The following is a 24,201-nucleotide window of genomic DNA, read 5'->3' as shown; positions in this document are numbered from 1 at the left end:
CCGATCATCTACCGTTACTTTTTATTTACGTCGACGATTTCTTGGAAGCCATTGACAACGAAATATGAATGCGAGTGCTCGAGTAAGGTTTTTTTAAAAAAATCACCGGTGATCATAAAAGTGCTCTACAAGAAAGTTTCGAGAGGTGGACCGTGGGAGGTTATTTTTAACAGGCATACACAACGGAGAGTGGAGCTGAAGAAAAGCTGTACTTTTAAGTGTCACAACAAAAAGCTGTCAGCATCTTCATTTTATGGATTAATGGCGTGCGCACGAGGGGGGAAGGAGGGGGGGTCGCCCCTCTATTTATCTGAGGGGGACGTCAAGTCTGTCCCGTACGTTTACTTAGTCGGATCTATCCTGTCATTGTTTTAAGTGCAAGATTATGGCCATGCAGGTTTTTGACGATAATGGCGGCCGAGGGCCACTGATGTTGCATTCTAATTTGGCAAGAGCCGTTTACTATCCCGTTTTCTCCCCCGGAAAGCCGGGGACCAAAGACAAACAGTTGTGGGAAGCACATCATTGCTTCATTTTTCATTTCTGCATCCACAGCGAAGCTTGTTTTCTTTCGAACGCGACCAACGCGGGGGGTGAGTGGGCACAGCGGTGACTTCGGTCCCCTTAATGGCGAACCCTCCACACGCCTATGTTAGCTAGAAATATCCTAAAGCCTACCTATGATCACTAGCACAGGCGTGTGCGGGGGGGGGGGGATCCTCTAATCACGAGCACAAAGTCTGTCCCATATCGTTACTCAGTCTGACCTAGCTGCCCCGTCACTGTGTCATTGTTTAAAAGACCACGCATGTTTTTGAGGATAATGGCGGTCCAAAGCCCCTCATGTTGAATTCCAATAAGTTTCTACTTCCCATCCTTACTCCCAACGGACTAAATGATGATGATGATGATGATGACCTCTTACTAGTGGCGCTTACCCACAAAGGGGGATGGGCCAAGAACCGGGCGGCAGGATTTTGAGGTAAATACTTGAGGCTAAAGATAAACGTTGTAATTTTTTACTGAAATAGATAAAAAAAAAAAAACAGAGCTAATACTTGAAAATTCTGCAGAGCACACAGTCAGTCTATCAGGTGTGACGTTTGACGGATGTAACAACGGTTGGAATTAGTACTGAAAATAAGCCAATATAAACTAGCATGGTAATCTTTTGGTTTCCTGTACGTAAGCAAACACTGCAGAGTGGACCTCCCTGTGGCTATAACCTAATGTAATGCCACCAAATGATAAAATTTGCGGAACATTGATTTGTAATCCTAACTTTTGAAGGGGAGCGACGAGGCATCTTTTTCGCTGATTAGAATACCGGTGACAGAATAAAAAGAAATGCTCTATTGTCTCTATTTCACCGCAAAACTGACATAACGGAGACGCGCTGAGTCCAGCTTTGTGTAAGTAATAATTCAACTTCGGAATTCTGCAGCGTAGTCTGGTGAAAGTAACTTCTACTTGCCATGATACACACCACTGCTTATTCCAGCCAAATCTTAGATGTGCGAAGTCGCTGAATTGATCCCATGAAAATTTGCCTATTTCATTAAGCAGACACGCATTTCGAAATCTTATTGCTGTCGCGTAAGCAGTATCGGGTATAATCGGTGTAATGGGGGGTCCCCTTAAAGATATTGTGGCTAATGTGTCCGCCATCTCATTTAAATATATTCCGCAGTGGCCTGGTACCCATAACAGCTGAATTTTTCGCAAGTTTGCCGGTACTAAATGATGAAACATGTTAATGAGCGGTAAGTTTGTCGCCGAAGAGAGCGCTGAACATACTGAAAGAGCATCTGTAATTATAACTGCTTCTGATTCGCTTGGAGGAAGCTTTCGTAGAGCCAGAACAATAGCAAATAATTCTGCAATGAAGATATGTGTGTAATCTGGAAGTCTAACAGGAAAAGACCAGTCAAGAGAAGGAGAGAAGAAGCCTACCCCAGCCTTTTCGTTTGATACGGATGCATCAGTCGCAATTATGTTGTTAATTGTCAGGTGCGCAATGTAATCTTGCAACTGATCATTTAAACACCGTAATGGCATATGTTTCGCATTCGGAGGAAAAATATTATCAAAATCTATGTCAAGTTTTGAATGACTTATACGTGTTGAGCCAATATGTTTTAATTTTAACCTTCAATGGTTCAAGCAGCGCCTGAACGAATATAATTTGTGGGGTGTGTAAGCGCGACCACTGTTTTTCAAAAAATAGGCTTGGATCTTTCATAAAAACGTAAAATAACTGATTTTGAGGCGAATTATAGATGTTTAAAAAGGTTTGAACTGTAAGGATTTTGAATCTGTTCATCAAAGGTGGTATTCGCGCTTTGATATATAACACATTATTTGCCACAAACTTGGGAAGACCAAGGCACAAGCGCAAAGCTTCCCTTTCTAGTAGTATTAAGGGTCTCATTTTATAATTCGCGCTTCCAGAAAATAATACACACCCGAATTCCATAATAGGCTAAATGCAGGCGATCGCAAGAAGCACGCCATCACTTCATTCTCACTTTTTTTTCATCAATTGTGAAGCTTGTTGCGTTGAACTTGACCAATGGGGGGACAGGGGGCTGCGATGAAAACATTGCCCCCCCCCCCCCCCCCAATGGGTACTCCTGCGCACGCCTATGGTCACTAAGAAACTAATTTCGCCATGCAACGTACGCTGCTCAGTGCTGTTTTCCCCGACGCGGCGCCGACACCCATACTCTTTTGTTTAGATTTCATTACAAAGCACAATTTCAATTTTTATATAATTAAATATGAAACCTACATTTATAATAACAAAAAGGCCGCCGTCGCAGGTGTGTGTCCCTCCTTGTGATTTTTCTGGATTTACGCTTTACGCCACTGACCCTGCTGATATCGTAGACGAAGATGGCGGTGCCCACACATGCGCAATACCCAGTGTATAGAAATATCGAAAATAGAAAACAGGCCCTTATACGTAGCTTATCTAGATATCACCGGGGCGTATGACAACTTTAATCAGGAAATTTTGTGGGATATATTGAAAGAAGTGGGCATAGGGGACGACTGTATACAGCTTTCGAGGGAAATATACCAAGAAAATACAGTTTGTATAGAATGGGAAGGAATAAGTAGCAAGGACAGCGTTGAAATTAGCAAGGGGCTGAGACAGGGGTGTCCTTTGTCCCCGCTGTTATTCATGCTGTACATGGTGAGGATGGAAAAAGCGCTAGAAGGTAGCAACATTGGCTTTAATTTGTCACACAAACAGGTCGGCACGATGGTTGAGCAGAAGCTTCCAGGTCTATTTTATATTGATGATATTGTCTTATTTGCGGACAGTCAAGATGACATACAGCGACTGGCAGATATATGCGGAAGGGAATGTGAGGCTTTAGGACTAGGATTTAGTGCAACAAAATGTGGATTGATGGTATTCAATGATCACGAAGACCACGCGGTCTTCATACAGGGCCAAAAAATACCGAGGGTAAGCGAGTACAAGTACCTCGGAGTATGGGTAAATGAGGGGGATAGATATATGGAGGTACAAGAGAAAGCATCGGTAGCAAAGGGAAAGAGGAATGCTGCAATTATGAAGCACAGAGCTTTATGAGGATACAATAGGTACGAGGTGCTTCGAGGGCTGTGGAAGGGTGTGATGGTCCCGGGGCTTACATTTGGGAACTCAGTGGTGTGCATGAAGTCTGAGGTACAATCAGGAATGGATGTAAATCAAAGGACGGTGGGCCGCCTCGCGTTGGGCGCTCACGGGAAGGTGACAAATGAGGCTGTAAAGGGAGATATGGGATGGACAGCCTTTGAAGTGAGGGAAGCTGAGAGCAAAATGAGATTCGAAGAGAGGCTGAAGAAAATGAAGAAGAGTAGATGGGCAGAGAAGGTTTTCAGGTATTTGTATAGAAAAAGCGTTGACACGCAGTGGAGAAAAAGAACTAGGAGGCTCACCAGTAAATATACGGCTAGCAGTGCGGGCGATATGGCAACAAGGAGCATTAAGCGGAAGGTCAGAGAGGCGGAGAGGACTTATTGGATGGCAGCGATGGAAAAGAAGCCGGCTCTGAGTAACTACCGAAAGGGAAAAAACGAAATAAGGAGGGAAAGGTTTTATGACAATTCAAGGGGAAGCGCTTTACTGTTTGAAGCAAGGTTGGGCTGCCTTAGAACGCGTAGTTATAAAGCGAGATTCAGTAACGAAGAAGAACAATGTACATGCTGCGGGGGAACTAAGGAAACGATGGAACATGTACTGATTGAATGTGGCGATATTCACCCAGGTATACGTGTGGGCACGAGTCTACATGAAGCCTTGGGTTTTAGGGACAACAATGGAAAGCTGAACACGTCCGCGATAGAAATAAGTAAGAGACGGTTAGAGTATTGGTGGCAGAAAAGTAGAGATAAAGAACAAAAATAAATAATGGGGGAAAAATAAGGTCATTCTGCCTTAAAAGGCAGCGAGATAGACCGTGAATTTATATTTTTTTTGGTATAATAACATAGATTTAATCAATGTAGATAAGGTATTAGGCCAACATGAAACAAGGAAGGTTTCTTTTTTTTTTGTTTTCCTCGAGCCTGGTGGCAGACATGTCACCGCCCCGTTACAAAGGGGACGCTCATAGCATCCATCCATCCATCCATCCATCCATCCATCCAATATGGTGGCACTTCAAGCAATTTAGCTGCTAAGCAGATATTTGAGCGCATTTTTAAGTGCGCTGGCCTTGCGCTAGCCGCTAATGTGTGGGGAAAACACAGAGTCACTTTTTGTTGTCGAGAGATGCGAGATGCTTTGAATCCTATGGGCGTTCGCCGCGGACAGGAAAATATTTCGTAGTCGCGAAAATTTCGTTGTTGCGCTATTTCGTTATTGCAGGATTCGACAGTACTCGTTATTTTTTAGATATGATCAGTGTAGCCAGTAGCAGGCACGCAGCATAAGCGATAAAAGTTAAAATCGCGCTGGCAGCACCAGCAAACTAATTTACAGTTGCTTCATGACCACATTACTAATCTTCTAACATCCACAAACAAAAAAGGAGGTAAAAAGAGGGAGAAAGCAACTATTGTGGAACAGCTCACGTGCCATGTGATCTGTTCCGTGATAGCTGCATTCTGCAATAAATATGAGTTGGCATGAAGTAGTTGTAAATAGCAATGACACCAAAGATTATATTTCTAAAACCATTCTGCACTTAAGATTGGCGAACTTGTCAGGGTTGCAAGTGAAATAGTAGTGGGTCAATTGCCATTTGGGGCCCATGGTAAAGCCACTGACTAAGACATTACTTGCGATAAATTATATTTGGCACTTATAAAATTTATCAATTACTTTTTTATGAAAACTCAGTAAAGCTCAATGCAATTAAAGTACTTTTGCCAATAACCAATAACATGTAAGCAGTTACATTACTGACAAGACAAGCTTCGACATGCGACACAGCTGCGAGCACTTGAATGTGGCGAGAACTACACAGAACACCCATGGTGGCGTTATGCAGCAGTCTCATGGATGTGCATGCTCAGAAAGGCTAATCCGAGTACTCAGTACTTGTTTCCTCATATTAAAGCTCTGCCCGATGTTGGCTAATGATTTGAATCAGCACTGTTATGTGCCTATATATAGCAAAGGCCACATTGGATATTAGTGATAAGAAAACTAGTCAATTTTTTTTCCGCTTCTCACGGAACTTACCAGAAGTGGTAAGTTCGGTGCCGCAGCAACAGAAGTGCTGCACTTCACAGAGAACACAGACATGAACATCTCACGACTGAGTAATAACAATATTATGTACAAGGTGCTCATATGTTGCATCACCCCCAGTTGAGATAAGGGGCATGTAGAGTATATTGGTGAAAAAAGAAAAGGAAACCATAGTTGCTTGGGTTAGACAAAGTGCTGAAGTGCAAGAGAGACAAGACTAGCCATTGCAGACTAGGCACCTATTTGCAGCCACCCCATTTCAAAGGGGATAGCACCACTGCAGGCCATAAAATACATTGCAGATGGTTAATGGTAACACACCTAGTCCTTGATCGATAGTTGGTGTGAAATATGTGCTTTTCCATCTGCCTTTTCATTTGAATTTGTAAACTAACTTTTCTTTACCAGCTTCTGTAACTATTTTTCTGCTTACTTCAGGGTCATAGAGGATTCATTGTGGTACAACAGTAGGTGGTAAACGATGTTGCAGGACACCTTTAAAGGCACTGACAACTGGCCAGAATGTGCAACTAGATCCTAGTTGAAATGAAAAGACCATGAATTATAGTGACAAATTCAAGCATCCTCTTCGCGATCAGAGTAGGATTTACATTTTTAAATAGCGTTTAAAAGTCGCAAAATATCAATATGTTGCGTAGCATAGTGGAAGAGCCTTGAAGCTGGGTTATGGAGTTGTTCACATTGCTGTACATAGTCCAATGCTTTCATGCGCACCAGAATGAGGGCTCAGAATTAGAGTATGTATATTATTATCCATCCCCATTCTATTTTGTGCTGCTTACAAGATAAAAGAAGTCTACGCTGAGAAGCGGCGTTGCATTTGCATTAACTAGTGGAACATGAAGAGCTGCGGCACATGTGCCTGGAGTACACGCATACGCAGCAAACCACACAAACACGAACCGCTTCCGTGCTCACCGCCCACTGTTTGTAGCATGAGTTGTGTGTAAACTTCATAGTCACCGCATATAGAAAAATTCTGATTATATAAACCTTTCACAGTATTTCCCACATCACCATTCGTGATTAGACACTCTGACCGGTAAGCTTTCTGTTGCACTAAAGAAAACAGGTACCATAAAAATTGGCCGTCAGTCCCTCAAGCTATTAGAAGCAGCCGTTATTGCTCACACTTCTGAATAGTATTTTGTTGGCTTGCTGCACATCCATGTCGTAACAAAAAGCAATTGTTGTACCAACATTAGTTGAAATAAGCCACAATAAATATGAAACCATAATGCTTTAGCTTTATATGCATGGCAATAGTCACCTCGTATTGATTGTAACTACTACATCACTGAGCAGGTGCAACTGGTGACTGAAGGTGGCAAAATATGAGGTAGGAACACATATTCCTTTGTATTAAAGAATTTCTTTGTTTCATAACTGCTGGTCATTTGAGCAGTTATTGAACCTCCACCCCTTTACCTTCATGCAACATCAAAAAGTTATGCTAATCATAATCAGCACTGTAGGGCCCTTTAGTCTTTTTCTATGGCTATAAGTGTTTGCAACAAACACTAGATTTTAGTCATCAAATAATCTATAACACTTAATGAAAATGCTGCACATCTTCCAATAAAACATAGCTTGCTTTATTAAAGGCCTGTTACACATAAATACCAACAGATAATGCTACTTCTGATAGCTGCCAGAGCCACAAGCATTTCACCACTTTCCAAAATGCGGCATGAAAGTAAAAGGTTTAAAAGCCAAAATAAAAGCACAATACCCATCTATGCAACTAAAAAAAAAGTATGCAGTACACCTGGGGCCTGAGACTACACTAGTGAAAAAGCTGCTTTCATAATATTTATAAAACAAATGGTTTACATGTCTCATGAACCCTGTAGAGAAATAAGAACGACAACAGAAGGACAAATAAGAAGCTTAATGAACTTTCTGTGAAACAGTCTTTTAAAAAGGCAGTTGAGGCAGGTATTATTCTGTCTTCTGTACTCTAGGCCAGAGCTTGATGCTAGCATAATCAGAAGCACAGCTCCATCTAAAGACAAATGTGGGAAACACATAAAAGGCAGTGCTTAGTTCTGGAACAAAGTGCGGGTGAACTCGATATAGTCGTAGGCGCCGGAGATGGATCGGCCACTCTTTGGATCCACGTAGGGTTTCATACGCGATACACAGTAGTCGGCCATATCCTTGGTAAGGTTCTGCAAAAGAAAAAAAAATATATGTAGTTCCTGACATGTATGCCATGCGTAAATCAACTTTGATATTTAATGCTTGATTTTACAAATTCTGCGACTACAAAAACTTTTTACACTCCCCAATTATATATGCATTGTGAACTCTGCAGTTTTGATTTCACAGAATCCACTTTCATCATATTCATGTACCTTGAGCGCTTGCAATGACCAGAAGAAAAACACTGGCTGACCTTTCATGCATGCATGTGAAAATATTGTTGGCAAGGAGAGAAAACCAGACTATTCAGCGGCGGATAAAATACACATTGCACCGTTAATTATGCCAACACTGAAATCATAATGGGCGAACTAATCAGGCTAGTGGATATGCTCCTGAATGTGCCAATGGCCACTCAAAACAGAAAAGCTAAAATGAAGTGAGCTCATGAGTGAAGGCGAAGAATCTGCATTGTCTTAATCACTGCACCATGTTACGTCCACATTGTTATGCCAATGAATTCTGCAAATGACATCAGAGTGATAAATATGAAAAAGTAGCCCTCACGTTGGTTGGCTGTGATGAGGGCAATATGAATAGGCACTTGAGTGCACCAATGCGTGCACAAGTGATGAAGTTTAAAAAAAAGACAGACTGATGGGCTAGTTGGTAGTGCATAATTCAGAACAGTAGCGCAAATCTGTTTAATCTGTTTATCGGAAAAAGAAATGGTATTGAAGTCAGCCGCCTGTCTGATTTGCTGGTTCGATTACCTTGTGTGCCCCTTCCCTCCACCCCACCCTTCTCTCTTTTTCCTTCACGCGGTGTTGTGCAATCACATGCAATAAACACCGAGTTGTTAGTTAGTGCTGCGTCCAGTCTTGATCTGTCACCGTCCGTGTGCTTCTTTGTGCTGCGGTTCCCAATCGATGGAGTTTAGGAGGAAGTCAAGCAAGGGTTGTATTTTAGGATGATCACATTCAAAGATGCTTTCACTTTTACTAGGCATTTAGCAGCCTATGGGCCATGGCAGTCTGGCACTGTCCCAGACATGCTAAGACAATGAGCCAAGAACCTTGTCACTTGGAGACTGTGACGCACCCAGCAATAACCTTGCGAAAGTGAGAGTATTGCTGAAAATGAGCGCTTGAGGATACCAACCCAGGTGCAGTGGTCAACATCTTCATCGGGTGTAGTGGCATTTGATTTATTGTGAAGATATATACAAGAGTGACAGCACTGCAGGTGCTCGAACGCCTTGATCAAAGCTGAACCGCTTCCTCGAAGAACGCCTCGTTCACCACTACTTTGATTTTTCAATATTTTCCTCTTCTTAGTACTTCAATTTTCCGACTCTTACAATTTTCTTAGTCCCATGAGAAACGCATCGGTGGGGTTCTGCTACACATCAATATTTGAATGCATAAATCAGTGAAAATATGGAAATAGGAAAGCTAACTTGCGAATATGTACAGAGAGGCCGAGTAACTGGATACTATGGAGGAATAAGCTGGATTGCTGAATTGCAGTTCTGAGAAATAAGAAGGGCCAGGCTCGTTTGGAGATATGGTACACCAGGAAAGGAACAAAAATAAAGGACTGCTGGGAGCACCACTTTGAAGCTCCTGCACTATCTCTCCATGATGTCATACATTTTTGCGGTGTCTTCTGGGGACTAGCTACCTAATATTTAAACAATAAGAAAAGGGTTATATATTGCATTTTAACATAAACTAAAGGTGCTACATAATCAGCTTTGATCATTTTTAATGCACAAGAATGACCCTAACACAATGTAGTACTCTCAAATTTGAAAGTACCACACTGATGTATCTGTGTTGGGGTTCCAGTTCACAAAAGAAAATTTAAGCCATGCACTTTTGATTTCTCTACTAGGAACAAAAATTTTTCCATGGAATTAATGCAGTAGATTTTTGGAAGAATACTTTACTGAACTGAACTAAATTGATTCACCTTTGCTCTACTAGTTGGCTGTAGAAATATTGTTTGCCAAAGAAATTTCACTTTAATTGTGGTTTTAATACAGAATTTATTTTGAAATATCTGTTGCCTGCATTACATCTGTGCAGGAAATGAACATGTAGCACAGAAGGAACAGTCATCTGTGGGACTTTGGTAATGTGAAAGTTAATAAACAGTAAACTTCCAGCTTTAGGTGGAAGGCAAACACAGAGACAGAAAGTAGTCCAAGTTGAACTCACCGCATAGAGCTCATCGGCAGTGACATATGGCCGCTCGCCAGAGGTGATGGCGCGGAAGGCATTCTCAATCTCCTCAGATGATCGTACGTTCTCAGTTTCTCGTGAGATCATGAATGCCATGTATTCCTGGAGAGACACTTGTCCATCTCTGTTGGGGTCAACCTGGTCAAGAATGGCCTCAAACTCGGGGTCTGGCTGGCCCTCTTCTACCATGGGCAGGTCATAGCCCAATGCCCGTAAGCAGGACTTGAATTCCACGTGGTTCAGCCGGCCGCTCTTGTCTTTGTCAAAGTGCCTGCACGTGTCCAATGTGGGTCAAATTAAGTACTCCTTGACAGCCTACCAAAGGGTACCTGTAAAATGCTGCACAACATATTTCAAAGAAATTTTGATTTAAACCAGAAGCATGCCAAGCTTAAACAGGTGCTAAAACTGAAGAGCATGCAGTCTGTCTTTCAGAGGCTTTCCTTTTGCACGTGTCATTGAAAATGCACTGTATTTTACAGGGAGGAGTTAGCCTATTGCAATGGCCACAATAATAGGACAATCATGCAAAACCACACTCTACTTTTGCCATACCTGCCACAGACTTCTGTATATTCAAGTATTGAAATATTTAGCAAGGGCTGACTTCTGGCCTTGTTGGTATGACATATCTTAAGTGTTTAGAGCAGGCTTATCAAGACTGGACAAGACGAAGGGGGACACACACAGGTGCTAACTTTCAACAAATGATTTATTTGAACCCAGATCACACACAATTATACATTGAAAAAACCAATACTCGGGCATGCGCAGGTACAGTTGCATTGAGGAAAACTAGTTCTTCGTTTGTCAAAGATAGTGAATGGGTACTAACGCAATCTCGACCAAGCCTATGAATAGTTGCCAATCAATGATTAATCAAGTAGTTTCGTCAAAGTGCCTACGCACAATTTTGTCAAAGGGCCTGCGCTTTTTGATGAGTGCTTCATTGTGAGTAGACACTTTGACAAAACTACTCGATTAATCATTGAATCAGCAACTATTCATAGGCTTGGTCGACATTGCGTTAGTACCCCATCACTATTTGACAAAGAACTACAGTAGACTCTCAGTAAACGGAAATCTGTTAAACGGAACTGCCGCTTAAATGGAACAACTGAATCTGATATGATTGGTTTCGTACATGAATTATGCACCCCTGTTCATCTCTCAGTAAATGGAATTCCTGTTAAATGGAACACATTTTCCTGCAGAGCTTCCGTTTAATGAGAGTCTACTGTAGTTTTCCTCGATGCAACTGTACCTGCGCATGCCTGAGTATTGGTTTTTTCAATGCATAAATGTGCGTGATTTGGGCTCAAATAAATCATTTGTTGAAAGTTAGTGCCTGTGCGTGTCCCCCTTCGTCTTGCCCAGCCTTGATAAGTCTGCGCTAAACACTTAAGATATTGAAGTATGTTGCTCAATTATATGGAACTTTACATACTAGTTAATAGCATTTCTAAACCTGGTACACACTGTTACCGTACTCAACAAATTTGTAACTCGAGTCTACTGTTGTACAGTGCCTTCCAAAATTAAACATAGAAATTATTGAGATATTAAACATTATTTTGGCATGTAAACAACCTTTGCTTTTAATTCTATGAAGAGGTCAGAAAATCTGAATTCGATAATATTCAATCTAATTAAAAAGTTGCATTTCGTAGTTAAGTGTTGGGGACTGCATCAAAAAGTCTCATTTAAACAATCATATTGTCTTCTTATCAGGAAGGGGCCACAGTTAGGCTGCAAAACATTAATATTTTTCTGCTTCCTTAACCCTTTACTGCCGGTTGTTGCGAATTCGCGACATACCGAAAAACGCCGATTAATTAACAGACGAAACGCGTTGATGCCTTCACCGGCGGCTGTCACGTATTTGCGGCGAACGTAGCTTTCAGCACGAGACATCTAGCGCCATTGCATGTAAGGTATTGCAAGCTGGAACCCAGTGTTGTGTATCAGTTACCGGAGAGCGCGAAGCACGTGCAACAGCTCTCACTTCTTCGTTGTTTTCTGCGCGAGAACGTAAGTTCCATCTCCTATAAAATTTTTGCGATGTGCACCCATACAAGAGGTTGCACACCACATGTCACGTTCTTTTGAAGTACGTTATTTCCTGCGCAATCCCCGCTTCTGTGGTATGTCGCGAATTCGCGACATCCGGCATTTGAGTCAGTCAGTGATGACTGCTGGTATGACAAGTTCATGATGGACTTCGCTCATTTTATGGGGAAAAAAGGCTTCGCATGCGCTTGCCACCTGAAGATAAAAGTGACGACAGCTGTCTCAATGACAGCGAAGACGATGATGTCAATCCTCATGCACAAGCACAAGTGTCTTCATCAAGCAGTGAGGATGAAGACGAAGATGTGGTAGACCAGCCAAGCTAGTGCCTCTCCAAAACATGCAGTGCGGTGGAAAAAAAAGACTGTCAAGAACAGCGGGAAGTGCCACACTACAAAACAGCTCATCCTCAATGTGACACTGTCCGAGCTCCTATTGAATCTTTCAAGGAATTTTTATGACACCTTCGCGGAACACATCGTTCAGCAGAGCAATCTGTTTACGACGCAGAAAAATCCGAACAAAGGACTGGCTCTGTCTCGTGGTGAGCTAGATCTATTTCTCGGTGCCATCACCTTCGTGTCATTCTGTCGGCTCCCAAGAAGTCGGCTTTACCGGGCGGCGGAGTCTAGGGCACACAGGGTGGCCGACACGATGTCACGTGATTGGTAGGAGGAAATAATGTCAAACTTGCATTTACCAAAAATGACGATGCCAAGTTACGTCGCCCTGAAGAGATCCGCTTCATTGATGCGGCGATGTCATACTTGCGTTGCATTGAACATATTGAGCTACTACTATTGGCTTAAGTGCCGGTTGTCGCGAATTCGCGACATACCTAAAAATATGCATTAACGTTGCATTTTGGATAATACAACTGCTGATTTAAGTTGAGGGTGCTATTTATAGCTGAAAAATGAAAAACAAATTTTTTTCTTCGGCGCTTTCATAATTCAGGCAATAAAGGGTTAAAAAAAGTGATGAGACATTACATGTTCTGTGACATCAACTGCTCAGTGGTTGCATGTCAAACAAATGCCATGCTAACATTTTTTTTTTCTCCATACACTTTGTAGATGCCTCACCTCCTCAAACTTCATTCCCATTGCTGCTGGTTGAGTGACTCCACTGAGATTTGTATTGCTGAGAGGTTGATATGTTTTCACTACTTTGCCAAAAATTCCACTCAAGTAGACTAAAAAAAGGCTTAGTGTTCAGTTTTATTAGCAAGCAACATTCCTAACCAAAACCGATAACACTGAATTAGGTCAACTGTTTAAGACTAGAGTATGCCTGATGAAGTAATAACTACATGCACTTGGTGCAGTCTATGCTTGTGCCAGAAACACTACCAAAGTTCACAAGAAGATACACTTATTGCCTGCAGCTAATTAAAGGCTTTGTCAGAACCAAAATTTCTGCCCTACCGAAACAGCTTATTATGGGAATATGCACAAAAGGGTTGAGCTACAGAAACTGACGAATTGCCATGCACTGGTGCAGTGTCTTTACCCGCCTGTGAGATTTCTACACAAGAGCCTTGGCGTTTTCAGACTGCCATTATGAGAGAAGCCATAGTAGAAGGCTTTGATTAATTCTAGCCACCAGGGGTTTTCTTCAACATGCGCCTAAATCAGCAAGCACAAAGCAATTAACACTTTAAATTGTCAGTAGCAGAAGAAATCTGTATTTCAGTTAATGAAGTTTTACACATGGCAAGACTATGCAACCTTGCAGAACTATTGTGGTTTGTTGTTTCTATGAAAAAAAAGATCCAATATAAAACAAATCTCAATGTAGTAATACTGTACTCAAAGACAAGCAGCGTCAAGTGCGTGGCAGTGCAAAATGTCTGTAATACTGAACTACGTGACAACAGAGAAATTGGAGCAGTGAAAAAACACTGCTACTTACTTGAACATCATGCTGAATTCCTTGAGGGCATCTTCTGTGACACCACTCTGGTTTCTAAACAAATAAGAAAGAGAAAAAAAAGGGAATGTTCATATGAGAAGAAAGCATAAAAGACTAGAGAAATGCATGTTTCGCATTTGAGCATCAAACTGCGATGACTCTGCCTCATTTAAATCTTTGACTAATCTTTGCAAGACAGACATGAAGAAAAAAGCTCTGATATCCCAAGTGCTTTCTGACAACAGTTCGGCCACCCGGCAAGCTAAGCAAAATAATTCCTCCCACCAAGTGGGCATGACTGCACACACCTTGCTTGTATTTGCTGCTCCAGGTTGTGCTGCATGCGCATTCCAAGCTGGTCAAGCTGGTCCCACTGCTGGGCCAGTCCGACAGTACCATGCTCGGTGTACCGGTTGTCGAGAATCAGCTGCTCCTCAAGCAGAGCCCCCAGGTCCTCGATGCGCTTCAGGTCACCACGTTTTCCACGAACCTCAGCAGCTTTACGCTGAAAGAGCCCAGGGAAAGTGTTCAGCGCACTGCCATAACCAGTTCCTACTGATCATGTCAATAAATATTTTTCAACTGGAACGGGTTCCAAAAGGACAATTTTTTTTGTTAATATGCTACCTGACCAAAGAACTGGCTATGAAGCTTTTAATCTGCTAGTTTATACCCAATATCTTACCTTTGTTGCTTCCAGTTGTGCTTCCAGTGAACCAGATCCTTCCATCATTGAGGACCTGCAAGAAGTGGTACAAATGTACGCTGTCTTAGTGCTTTTTCAATGGGTTTTGAAATGTTTTGTAGAAAAAACAAAATAAACTAATAGGGAAAGGAAAATTCATTAAAATAAACTGATAACATTTCAACTACACTATATCCACAAGATAATGAAAATGAACACATGTGTGCTTTTTTTTTAAAAGAAAGCCACACACATATTCAAATATAGCTGCACAGCGTATTAAAATATTAAAAAATAAATGCAGGATAGCTTTGTCAGTGAAAAACAAATGCTGAAATTGAAATATCAAAGAAAAATCCTAGGGAACATTCATCCTGTTTAGTGGGACAGCTTGGCCAAAGGAAGGTACATATACTATCACACAATGATTCTTATTAAGTTAAAATCCTACAAGCGCACTTTAAAAAATGCCTACTATGTTGTAACAACCTGCAAGTGGCTTTTATATGTTGATTAAAACTTAAATGCCATCACACCCAGCAGAAACAAAGCAGTGCAAGCTTCTGCAGATATATTCATTGCTTGTGCAGTGAGAACCTTTACTAAATCTGCCCATAACTCTGAATCCATGCAAGGACCTTCACCCAAAATTGAATCACATGTCTACATTACTGCATAGCTAAAAAAAGCACTCAATGTTGACATGGTGATTTTGAAACGAACTTACCCATCTAGCAGCCACATCCTGTGTATTGTCAGACCATGTAAAAGAGAAAGTACATATGTTAGAGACTTACAATGGGATGAAAGCATTTTGAAATAAATTGTTTACAAATACCTACCGTGTGTCTGTCAACCACTGGTGTAATGCATTAGCATGCTTGGCGAACTCTCTACGAAGGTGGTCATTATCTTCCTGGCGCTGGGCTTCCTTGGAAAGCTCGATATCACGTTCCTGCATGGAATCAAAAATAAGCACTCACAAACGTGAACCAAGCAAATGTGAGCATTATTTGTTTCAGTGTAAAGCAAGTTTCAGTTTGCTCTAAAATTCCAACTAAAAGTCCCAGCCACCATCTGTACATTTCAGGTGCTGACATTCAGTTGCTGAGGTTCTGATGTGAAATCAAAAAATGAATCTGACCTTTAGTTTTGCATTTACAGGTGAATTTATTACAGCAAAATTAGCAACAATAAATTTCTCAGTGTGAATTTCTCGCCCTAAACCAACTTAGTGCTTCTCTTTATAGCGCCTTTAACAGTAATTTAGCTTGGTCAGCATGGACAGCTGAACCTTGATAACTTCAATGACATACATAACACTACTCAAGTATGCATCCAAGTACTGAGACAGAATGCATCATCACGTTCAGAACAAATGACAAATGGGCATTTTTCAGTTTTTGCATCCTTATTACAGCACCAACAGAAGCTTTGGGTTGGAAAGTATGGAAAAATTGTGAGACACACTTAAACTGCACCTTGATTATTTTTTGCAGGTTGCGCCATGTATCTTCCAAGGCCTCCATGGTGAACCATGTGTAAGGGTTTGGTCCAACATTGAAGCTTTTTATTTGTCGGTCCAGCGCAGCGAGGGCTTCAAAATCTGCCTGTGCTGAGCCCAAGGAGTTCTGAAACTGTGCGTGAGCCTCTCGCAAGGCACGAATTTCTTCCACAGAGTTGCACCGCACAGGGTCAGTCAAGTCTTCCTCGGCATTCTCAAACCAGCTATTGAAGGCAGATGCTTTCTTGGCAAATGTGAGGAAGAGGTCTTCAATCTGCATGGGGAGGGAGGTGGGTGAAGAAAAGCATGTTGGACATTAAGCAAAAATACTTCATGGCTGCCCAGAAACAAAACAAGCACAGTACAGATGAACTCACTTGCTTGAACTGATCCAACATGTGCAGGAGACGAAGTTTACGGGCATTTGAAGCTGCCAGTAAATTATTCCAGCTGAAAATTTGAGTTGCATGGTTACTCCACATGTACTAAAGGTGGCATTGAATAATGGTGCTCTTCATCATGACAGAAAGAAACATCAATACACACTCCTCTGCAGACTTTTCAGTGAAATGCGTGCACAATTGCATAAACATGACAGAAGTTGCTGATGATGAGGGATTCTACTGCAGGCCATATAGTATTGGTATTAAGCCCGCTGGCCAATTTAATCGCAGCATTGCGTTGTCGTCCAGCTAACTGCTAGAAAAATAGCTTGGATGCGAGCATGGTAGTGAAAGGCAGTGTACAGATAAAGACAGGGGCCTTTTGCCATGGTCACATTGCAAAGGATGTCATGATGGTCTCTCACTGTAAGCACTAATCAGTCACGCAATGACAAGAACTGCAATTTGCAGATTTATTGACTAACTCAAGGAGCATTGATGCAGTGAAGCATTCGCTTACTGGTCTCTTAATACCCTTGATAACACAAGACTGTGTTAATTTACCCCCTTTTCCCAGTCCTATGAATTCTGAATTCATGACATTCTACTGTGTATTAACCTAAAAGTCAGCGGACTATTTATATTCTGGCAATTTTTATAGTATGTACAATTTATTGAGCATTACTTAAGGAGCTAGAACTGATACAACTTTACAATGGTATCAATTATAAAAACTGCCTCACCTAACCATTTTGCCTTACCCAACCAATAAACGCTTAAACTAAAGTATGCTGTTATATGCAAACAACAGAGATGGTGAACTGCTTAGAGTACTCAAATGCGTATCATACACGAATGGGGCTCTATTCATGGGAGGAGATAAGGATACAAAGGCAACACACTTGCATAAAGGTGTTAAATATCACTGAACAATTGTATCCCTTCCATTTTTTTTGTTCCAAAACCTACCGGGTAAGAACATCATCATGTCTCCTCATTATGGCTGCTGTCTGATCATGATTTGCAGCAACAAGTTGGTCTTTGAGCTGTGTTATACTCTGAATGCCTTCTTGTTCAAAGGCTCCCAAGCCAGCATCAAAGGTTTCCTAAGAGAGAGAGAGAACCGAATTTTGAATTTTTGTAGTGAAAACACAGTGTACACATGATTACTGCAACAGCCAAGTGAAACTTGCTTATTATATGTCTGTGTGTGTATGTGTGTACACACACACATACACACACTACTGTTCCAGAATGAGTAGTCCCACACGCTTAAAAAAGTGTTCTTGACATCACTGTGGTAACATGCCATGATATTTTAAATACTGCTGTGAGAGCCAGGTCTAAACTAATTCATTTTAACACACTAACTCATAATTATATCTTAAAATACTTTATAAAAAATGCAAATAGAAAAAAAACTTGACATTAGCTTGTATGAAAGGTATTGAATATGTCTGGAAATGGGTGTTTCTGCAGAAACATTTTCTACTGTTTTTCTTTTTCCAACAAATTTGCACAGAGTTACTTGTGGCAATCAAAAGCTGCCCCACTGCCATGCCCTTGTAGCATTCTCTACCTTTTATCATTCTAACTATGCTAGAAGCTGTACACTCGAAGAAAAGAGTTTACCTCTAGGGTTTATCCCCAAACAGCAATAGCTGTCTCGTGTACCTTTCCTTCCTTAATGCTGTGCACCCACTACTTTCCGGTGACAAATGACATGTGCACATCTACATGAAAGAATGTTCTTTATAGGAAAACACTGTGTGTAGAGTAAAAAAAAAATTGGGCACACGATACACCCCAAAGAGTGAAACATTTACACAATGTACTGCTGCACCAATTTGGAGTAATGTCTGCCATGCTGCCAATGTAATCATGCTGAAATTTGCTATGACCTCAAAAATGGGTAAGACGGCGATTTTGTGAGTGACTTCAGTAAGGGGGCCTGTTACTTTACACAAGTGTGTTCGGCTTATGTGACGACTTAAAATTGATGTTCTTTGAGTGTCATTCTCAAGTCGCCGCAAAGGTGATACGTAAGCTTTGGATGAGCAGAGTTCCCTTCATTTGCGGCAATATCCCCATTCTCGAAGACATTTGGAATAATGGAGTGCGTCCACTTAGTTTTCCTAGCGCTGCATAGATGGCTGCATGGTGTTAGCATCCAAAAGCCACCTTTATTGCTTTTTTTATATTTTACTGTAAAAATTACAGCACTTTTTTGCTGCTTAAGGCAGCACTTAGTATCCTTGTCCTTTACAACATCGATGACAGCACTATGCAAGCGCAAGAAGAGCACATTCTTGAAATGACCAAATGCTGCTTGGCACAAACAATTGATTATGATGCAAGGTAAAAAAAAAAAAAGGCCTTTTTTGGTTCCCCCTCCTGTGCAATTCGTGAAAGTGAAAAACACATGCACACTCCTTAGTAATGAGATAAAATGAAGTTTAGATGCATAAAGCTTCAACGACATTCGTTAAATATATGCCATAAAACTGGGGGGGGGGGGGGGGGGGGGGGGAAGGGGACCCTTTTGGTCAGAAAAATAAAGCATTAAGGGAGTCAACACCTGCAGCATTCTTAAAGACTTCTTTACATTAGTTATAAAACCAACTTTGCAGAATGAAGAAAAGCAACTGCTCCGTTCCATTTTCTAGTAGTACAGTGAAGTACAAATCATTTCAATACCTGTGTTCTAAACTCTTGATCTCATCCACTACTTTTCCTGGAATATATTGCCCCAATATATTCCATATTCCAAATAAATAAATAAATAAACGTAAATTGAAATTTTGATCAGATGCTTCGGCATGTGCTGGCGCATGGAATTTATTTCCCTACCCCATGCTCTGGCTACTCTGGCGCAGCAACAGTGTATACTAGAGGAATTACTGCACAAGGTGTGAACCACATGGTATGGCACTAGGAATACTGTTCCTTCCTCGTTTGGCTAGATACTAGTTCCTTTGCATGCTGCAGGTGTTCTTCCAATAATTTGTCTATAAATGCTTCGTAAGCAAACATTTTCTGCCATTGGCAACAATTTTGTAAATTCACAGGTTTGATGCTTCCCCATGAATGCAGCTGATACAGAGAAGTCGAAAAGCAGTACAAAAGGGGTTATATTATTGTAACAGTACAAATTCTTGAAATGGCTATGAACTAGGGATGGGCGAATATTCGGGCGTTTCGAATATCCGAAACGCCGGAATATTCGAACGAATATTAAAGTATTCGAATTCGCTTCGATACGAATTTAGATTATTCGAAATTTCGAAGTATTCGAAATGAACGAATATATGTATACATTTGACCGCACATGACCCCCTGTAAAGGTGGCTTCACTGCAGCGTCTGGTTGCTGTGCCATGAAACAACCCATCCAGGGGAAATCTGCACTGCCGCGAAGCCACACTTAAAGGTGAAATGCATATATTTTTTTAAGTTTAAAAGCGTGTTATATGGGCTAATATGCGCTAAGTATAGTAATTTTTAAATTGTAACGTATTGCACCACTTATAACTTGCACCCTACTGCTATTCAAATCTTAATACTATTCAAGGCTGCTTCCACTTCATTTCAAACCAAAAAAGTGACATTCACTCATACCTAGCTCGAATCCTTTCAAATATCGTGCAAGGGTCATGACAAAAAAGCTCATTTTTCTTAATAATATGCAGTAAATACTATTCGATTCGAAATTATTCTACCAAATCACTATTCGCTTCGGATTTGCTTTGAACCTCAAATTTACTATTCGCCCATCCCTACTATGAACCACTTGTCCTTAGACTCAAACATGACTCGTGCATTGTTATGGAATTCCTCGCAAGCAGCACGCAGCACATTTGAAGCTTTCACATCTACTTTTTACAATGCATAGTTCCACTACTGCAAGTGAAACAAATGCCCACATATAAGACAAACAATGATTTCGATGGGAATTAATAGCAACAACTTGAAACGTCCTTTAAACGTGTCGGCCTCTAGACCAAGTGTGACTTAGCCAGCTGAACACCTTCATCTATCGGCCCCGCTGGCATAAACTATTCTGTGTCCACCATTATTTATCATACTTGCAACTGAGAGGGGGTGCTGTAGACTAATGCAGTGACACCCAATAAACAGAGTGAGGTTAACAATTCCCAGGCAATACCACCCAGGTGTCACTTTCCTCTGAAACCAGTTTGAACACAAATCTTCTGTGGCTGCTCAGCGTGTTGTAGCTGCTTGGGTGCAATACGAGGCCTATTTCAGTTTTGGCACTGCTTTACCACCCCCATGCAAGCAAACTATGGCACAAAATTGCTTAGCTAGTCATTAATTCCTGCAGCTATGGCATGCTTTTTTTTTTCTTTTGAAAAAGTGGTGATCCAGCACCACAAACAGTGTAACATGTCCAGCTTTAGAACAGAAAAAGTATCTCTGCCATGAGTGCACTTGACATTATAAAGGAATAGTGCCAGAATGCTCATGCTTGAGCACATGCTCGATGTCTTCCCCTACAACTTTTTTTCAGTCTGCACGACATAAAAAGTGCTGGTGTGTGTTCTAAAGTGTTATACTACTGAACAACAGCACATTTTTCTCTAACTGGGGACACTAATGCTGCATTGACAGTTGCAGTTCATTATCAACAATAACAAGGTTATTATACATGCGGCTACTGCAAGTGGGTAGCATACCTGTTTTGTAAGCAATGTTTGCACAGATGAGAGGTCCCGACCAAAGTCTTCAGAGCGCACGTGGGCTTCTTTGTCAGCTGGGAAAGTTGAAGAACATACTAGTTAAATTGTGGCTTGAAACATTTTGCAGAAATTTTAAATGTCTTTGGTAGGAAAATAGTACCTCATAAATCTCCTGAGATATTGATACACAAACCTGTCACTCTGAATAGCTAATTTTGCATTCAGAGACACAAATCGCATAGCAAAGCTGTGCTCAAGAGTGATGCAGCTTTTTGTGGAATATTGTTCTTGCTATAAAATGACAGTGACAGTACACATTTCTGTCCAGCTGTCAGACTGGTACTCAATGCGGGGAACAATGTAGCACTCTGGCACGAATCCCTGCTGACACTCCCATTTCAGAATGCATAATAAGCTACAAAGAGTTAAAAGTTTTCACTTGCCTAAAGATTTAACTGTTTCAAAGTCCCCTATGTTTATACACCTCTGACTACAACCTTCCTTGCAGAGTGCTAAAGAGCCTAAAGCATAAGATATTAACAATAGCATTTAACACATAAATTGTTTGCACTGCTAGAAAACGAAAGCTCTAACAAAGTTTTGGTTACATGAAACATTTTAAAACACTGTTTCACTGTAGAGTGTCACAAAGAAACACGATGCAAAATGGCCATTGCTTACCAATCCAGCTCTCAACGACATCAGCCTTCCACATGAATTGAAGGTAGGCTGAATTGTCCTGGAGCTTGGCTCGACGACGAGCAGCACTTGCCTCCAAGGCATCGAGCCTTTGCACTAGCTGGTCCAGCCGCTGCTGGATGCTCTCTTTGTGGTGATTTCCCTCCTGAACAAGGCCTTGGCCAGCTGCCACCGTGTCTCCGCATCTCTCTCGGTGAACAGCAAAGTCTGCCTCAAATGCCTCATGCTTCTTCAGCAATCCCTGCAACAAAACACGCAAGAGAACACCATGTTGTGACGCCACTTTATAGAAGCTATTATGAAGAGCCGGTAGAAAAGCCACTATGAAAACAATTATTTTGCTTCAACAGCAAAAGCAACCATGCTGGTCTAACTATGCAAAGCTGCAGTTAAACTAAATCACATAAAAGTGGTGTGCCCATCTTCAATCTTTAGCTGCAAGTACATGAACATGAACATGCACTTCCAAGAACAAGCAAAAGGAAGTGCCTTACCTATATTGAGAACTATGCGAATGCATTAGCTTAACCGAGGTATTAACAATGGACGAAGCAAATGATGACGGCCACTGCTGAACTGTGGGACATCAAAACAAACATGGCAGTTGAAGAAACAGGCTGCATGCAGTTTCTTTCAAAAGTGAGGGCTTTCAAATGGGAAACTAGGTAGCGTTTACTTGCTGAACAGCAACACGTGCATTTATCTATGTGGTGGTGTATGAAAAATATGCAATACTGTAAATTAATATAAGATTCTTATGCATTCATGTAAATGCTACCTTAGTACAATGTAGGTACAATGTGACACAGGGTTTTGAAATGAGCAGTCTTTTTGAATCGTTCATTTAGGGATGCCGGCATTAGATTACCGACTTCAGCATCTGAAACAAAATTTGTAAAATAAGTAGTACATATGGCAGTAAATTCTGTTTTTGCTCATTTTCATGTAGCGAAGATATGGAGTAGCCTCTGTACAAAATTTCGCGTTTACAAATATGAGCAGATGCATTACGAAAGGCTAGAAAAAGCAAATAATTTCGACACTGAAACTGACCAAAACCACTTTACAGTCGAACCCCTCAAAAACAATATTGCCAGGGAAGCTATTTTTCTTCGTTCTCGTGAGAATTTCGTTGTCACGAAAACAGAAAAATACAACCTTTGTCCGTAAAGTTTCGAGACTGATTTACTTTCTCTAGAAATGATTCCCCAAAACAAATCTTGGTGCGTATGTGTAGCGCCATCTTTTCGGGACCTGAGCTATTTATGTTAATTGCTGTGGCAGCCACTAGATGGCACTACATGTAGAAAAATACGTTGTCACTAGTCTGCGTATTTTACTGAGAGTTAAAATGGAGAGATGGGTGTCCACCTCAAACAGTGTGTAAACATAAAATTCTGTGTAAAGCTTGGCAAGACAGCCACACAAATGTATGAGCTCCTTTGTGACGCTTACAGGAACAAGACATTATTTCGTGTGCGAGTTTTCGAGTGGCACAAGAGGTTCGTTTCGGGGAGAACGTCGGTGGAAGACTACACAAGGCAGGGGGCCCTGCAACCTCATGGAATGAAAACAACGTGGCTCGGATCAGGGAGATCGTACAGCAAGACCGCGCCGTTACAGTCCGCATGCTATCGGATGCTCTCGACATTAGTAAGACAACATGCCACTAAATTTTGCGTGAGAACTTGGGGAAACGAAAGCTGAATGCCAGACTTGTACTCCCTCACACAGGACCAGACGGACACGCGGCCATCAGTGAGCGCTCATTTGCTCTCCAAGGCAGAGAAGGATGTTGCATTCGTCGACAGCATGATTGCTGAAGACGAAACATGGTGTTTTCAATACGATCCTCAAACAAAGATTCAGAGTGCCGAATGGCCGTCCACAAGCTCTCCGGCGTCGAGAAAGGTGCGGCGACAGAAGACCAAAACAAAGACGATGCTGATAGTTTTTTTCGATGCCAGAGGTGTCATACACCATGAGTTCGTCCCACAAGGGCAGACGGTGAATCAGGAGTTTTATATCCGCATGCTCCAACACGTGTGATGCACTGCAATGCCGTCACCCTGACTTATGGACACCTGGACGATGGAGCCTTCTCCACGATAACGCAAGGCCGCAC

The 24,201-nt window shown here is 41.5% G+C and overlaps 1 protein-coding gene across 4 annotated transcripts in view; it reads right to left on the bottom strand.

The window, feature by feature from the left end:
* Window positions 1-7,307: 7,307 nt before the first annotated feature.
* LOC119400763 (spectrin alpha chain) overlaps window positions 7,308-24,201 on the bottom strand; it is a 94,704-nt gene continuing 77,810 nt past the window's right edge. For all 4 annotated transcript variants that reach the window (XM_037667728.2, XM_049417318.1, XM_049417321.1 and 1 more), the window contains 12 exons: window positions 22,059-22,317; window positions 21,375-21,451; window positions 17,651-17,787; window positions 16,676-16,748; window positions 16,276-16,572; window positions 15,637-15,749; window positions 15,522-15,539; window positions 14,795-14,849; window positions 14,418-14,614; window positions 14,110-14,163; window positions 10,102-10,396; window positions 7,308-7,905 (listed from right to left, as the gene is read on the bottom strand). In XM_037667728.2, the coding sequence (XP_037523656.1) occupies window positions 7,777-7,905; window positions 10,102-10,396; window positions 14,110-14,163; window positions 14,418-14,614; window positions 14,795-14,849; window positions 15,522-15,539; window positions 15,637-15,749; window positions 16,276-16,572; window positions 16,676-16,748; window positions 17,651-17,787; window positions 21,375-21,451; window positions 22,059-22,317 (1,704 nt within the window). In that variant the 3' untranslated portion in view covers window positions 7,308-7,776. The remainder of the gene's footprint in view (window positions 7,906-10,101; window positions 10,397-14,109; window positions 14,164-14,417; window positions 14,615-14,794; window positions 14,850-15,521; window positions 15,540-15,636; window positions 15,750-16,275; window positions 16,573-16,675; window positions 16,749-17,650; window positions 17,788-21,374; window positions 21,452-22,058; window positions 22,318-24,201) is intronic.

The sequence above is a fragment of the Rhipicephalus sanguineus genome, chromosome 1 (assembly GCF_013339695.2).
Source record: "Rhipicephalus sanguineus isolate Rsan-2018 chromosome 1, BIME_Rsan_1.4, whole genome shotgun sequence".
In the NCBI taxonomy this organism is placed as follows: domain Eukaryota; kingdom Metazoa; phylum Arthropoda; class Arachnida; order Ixodida; family Ixodidae; genus Rhipicephalus; species Rhipicephalus sanguineus.
The sequence above is the reverse complement of the archived record's forward strand: the minus strand, read 5'-3'. Positions and strand labels throughout refer to the sequence as shown.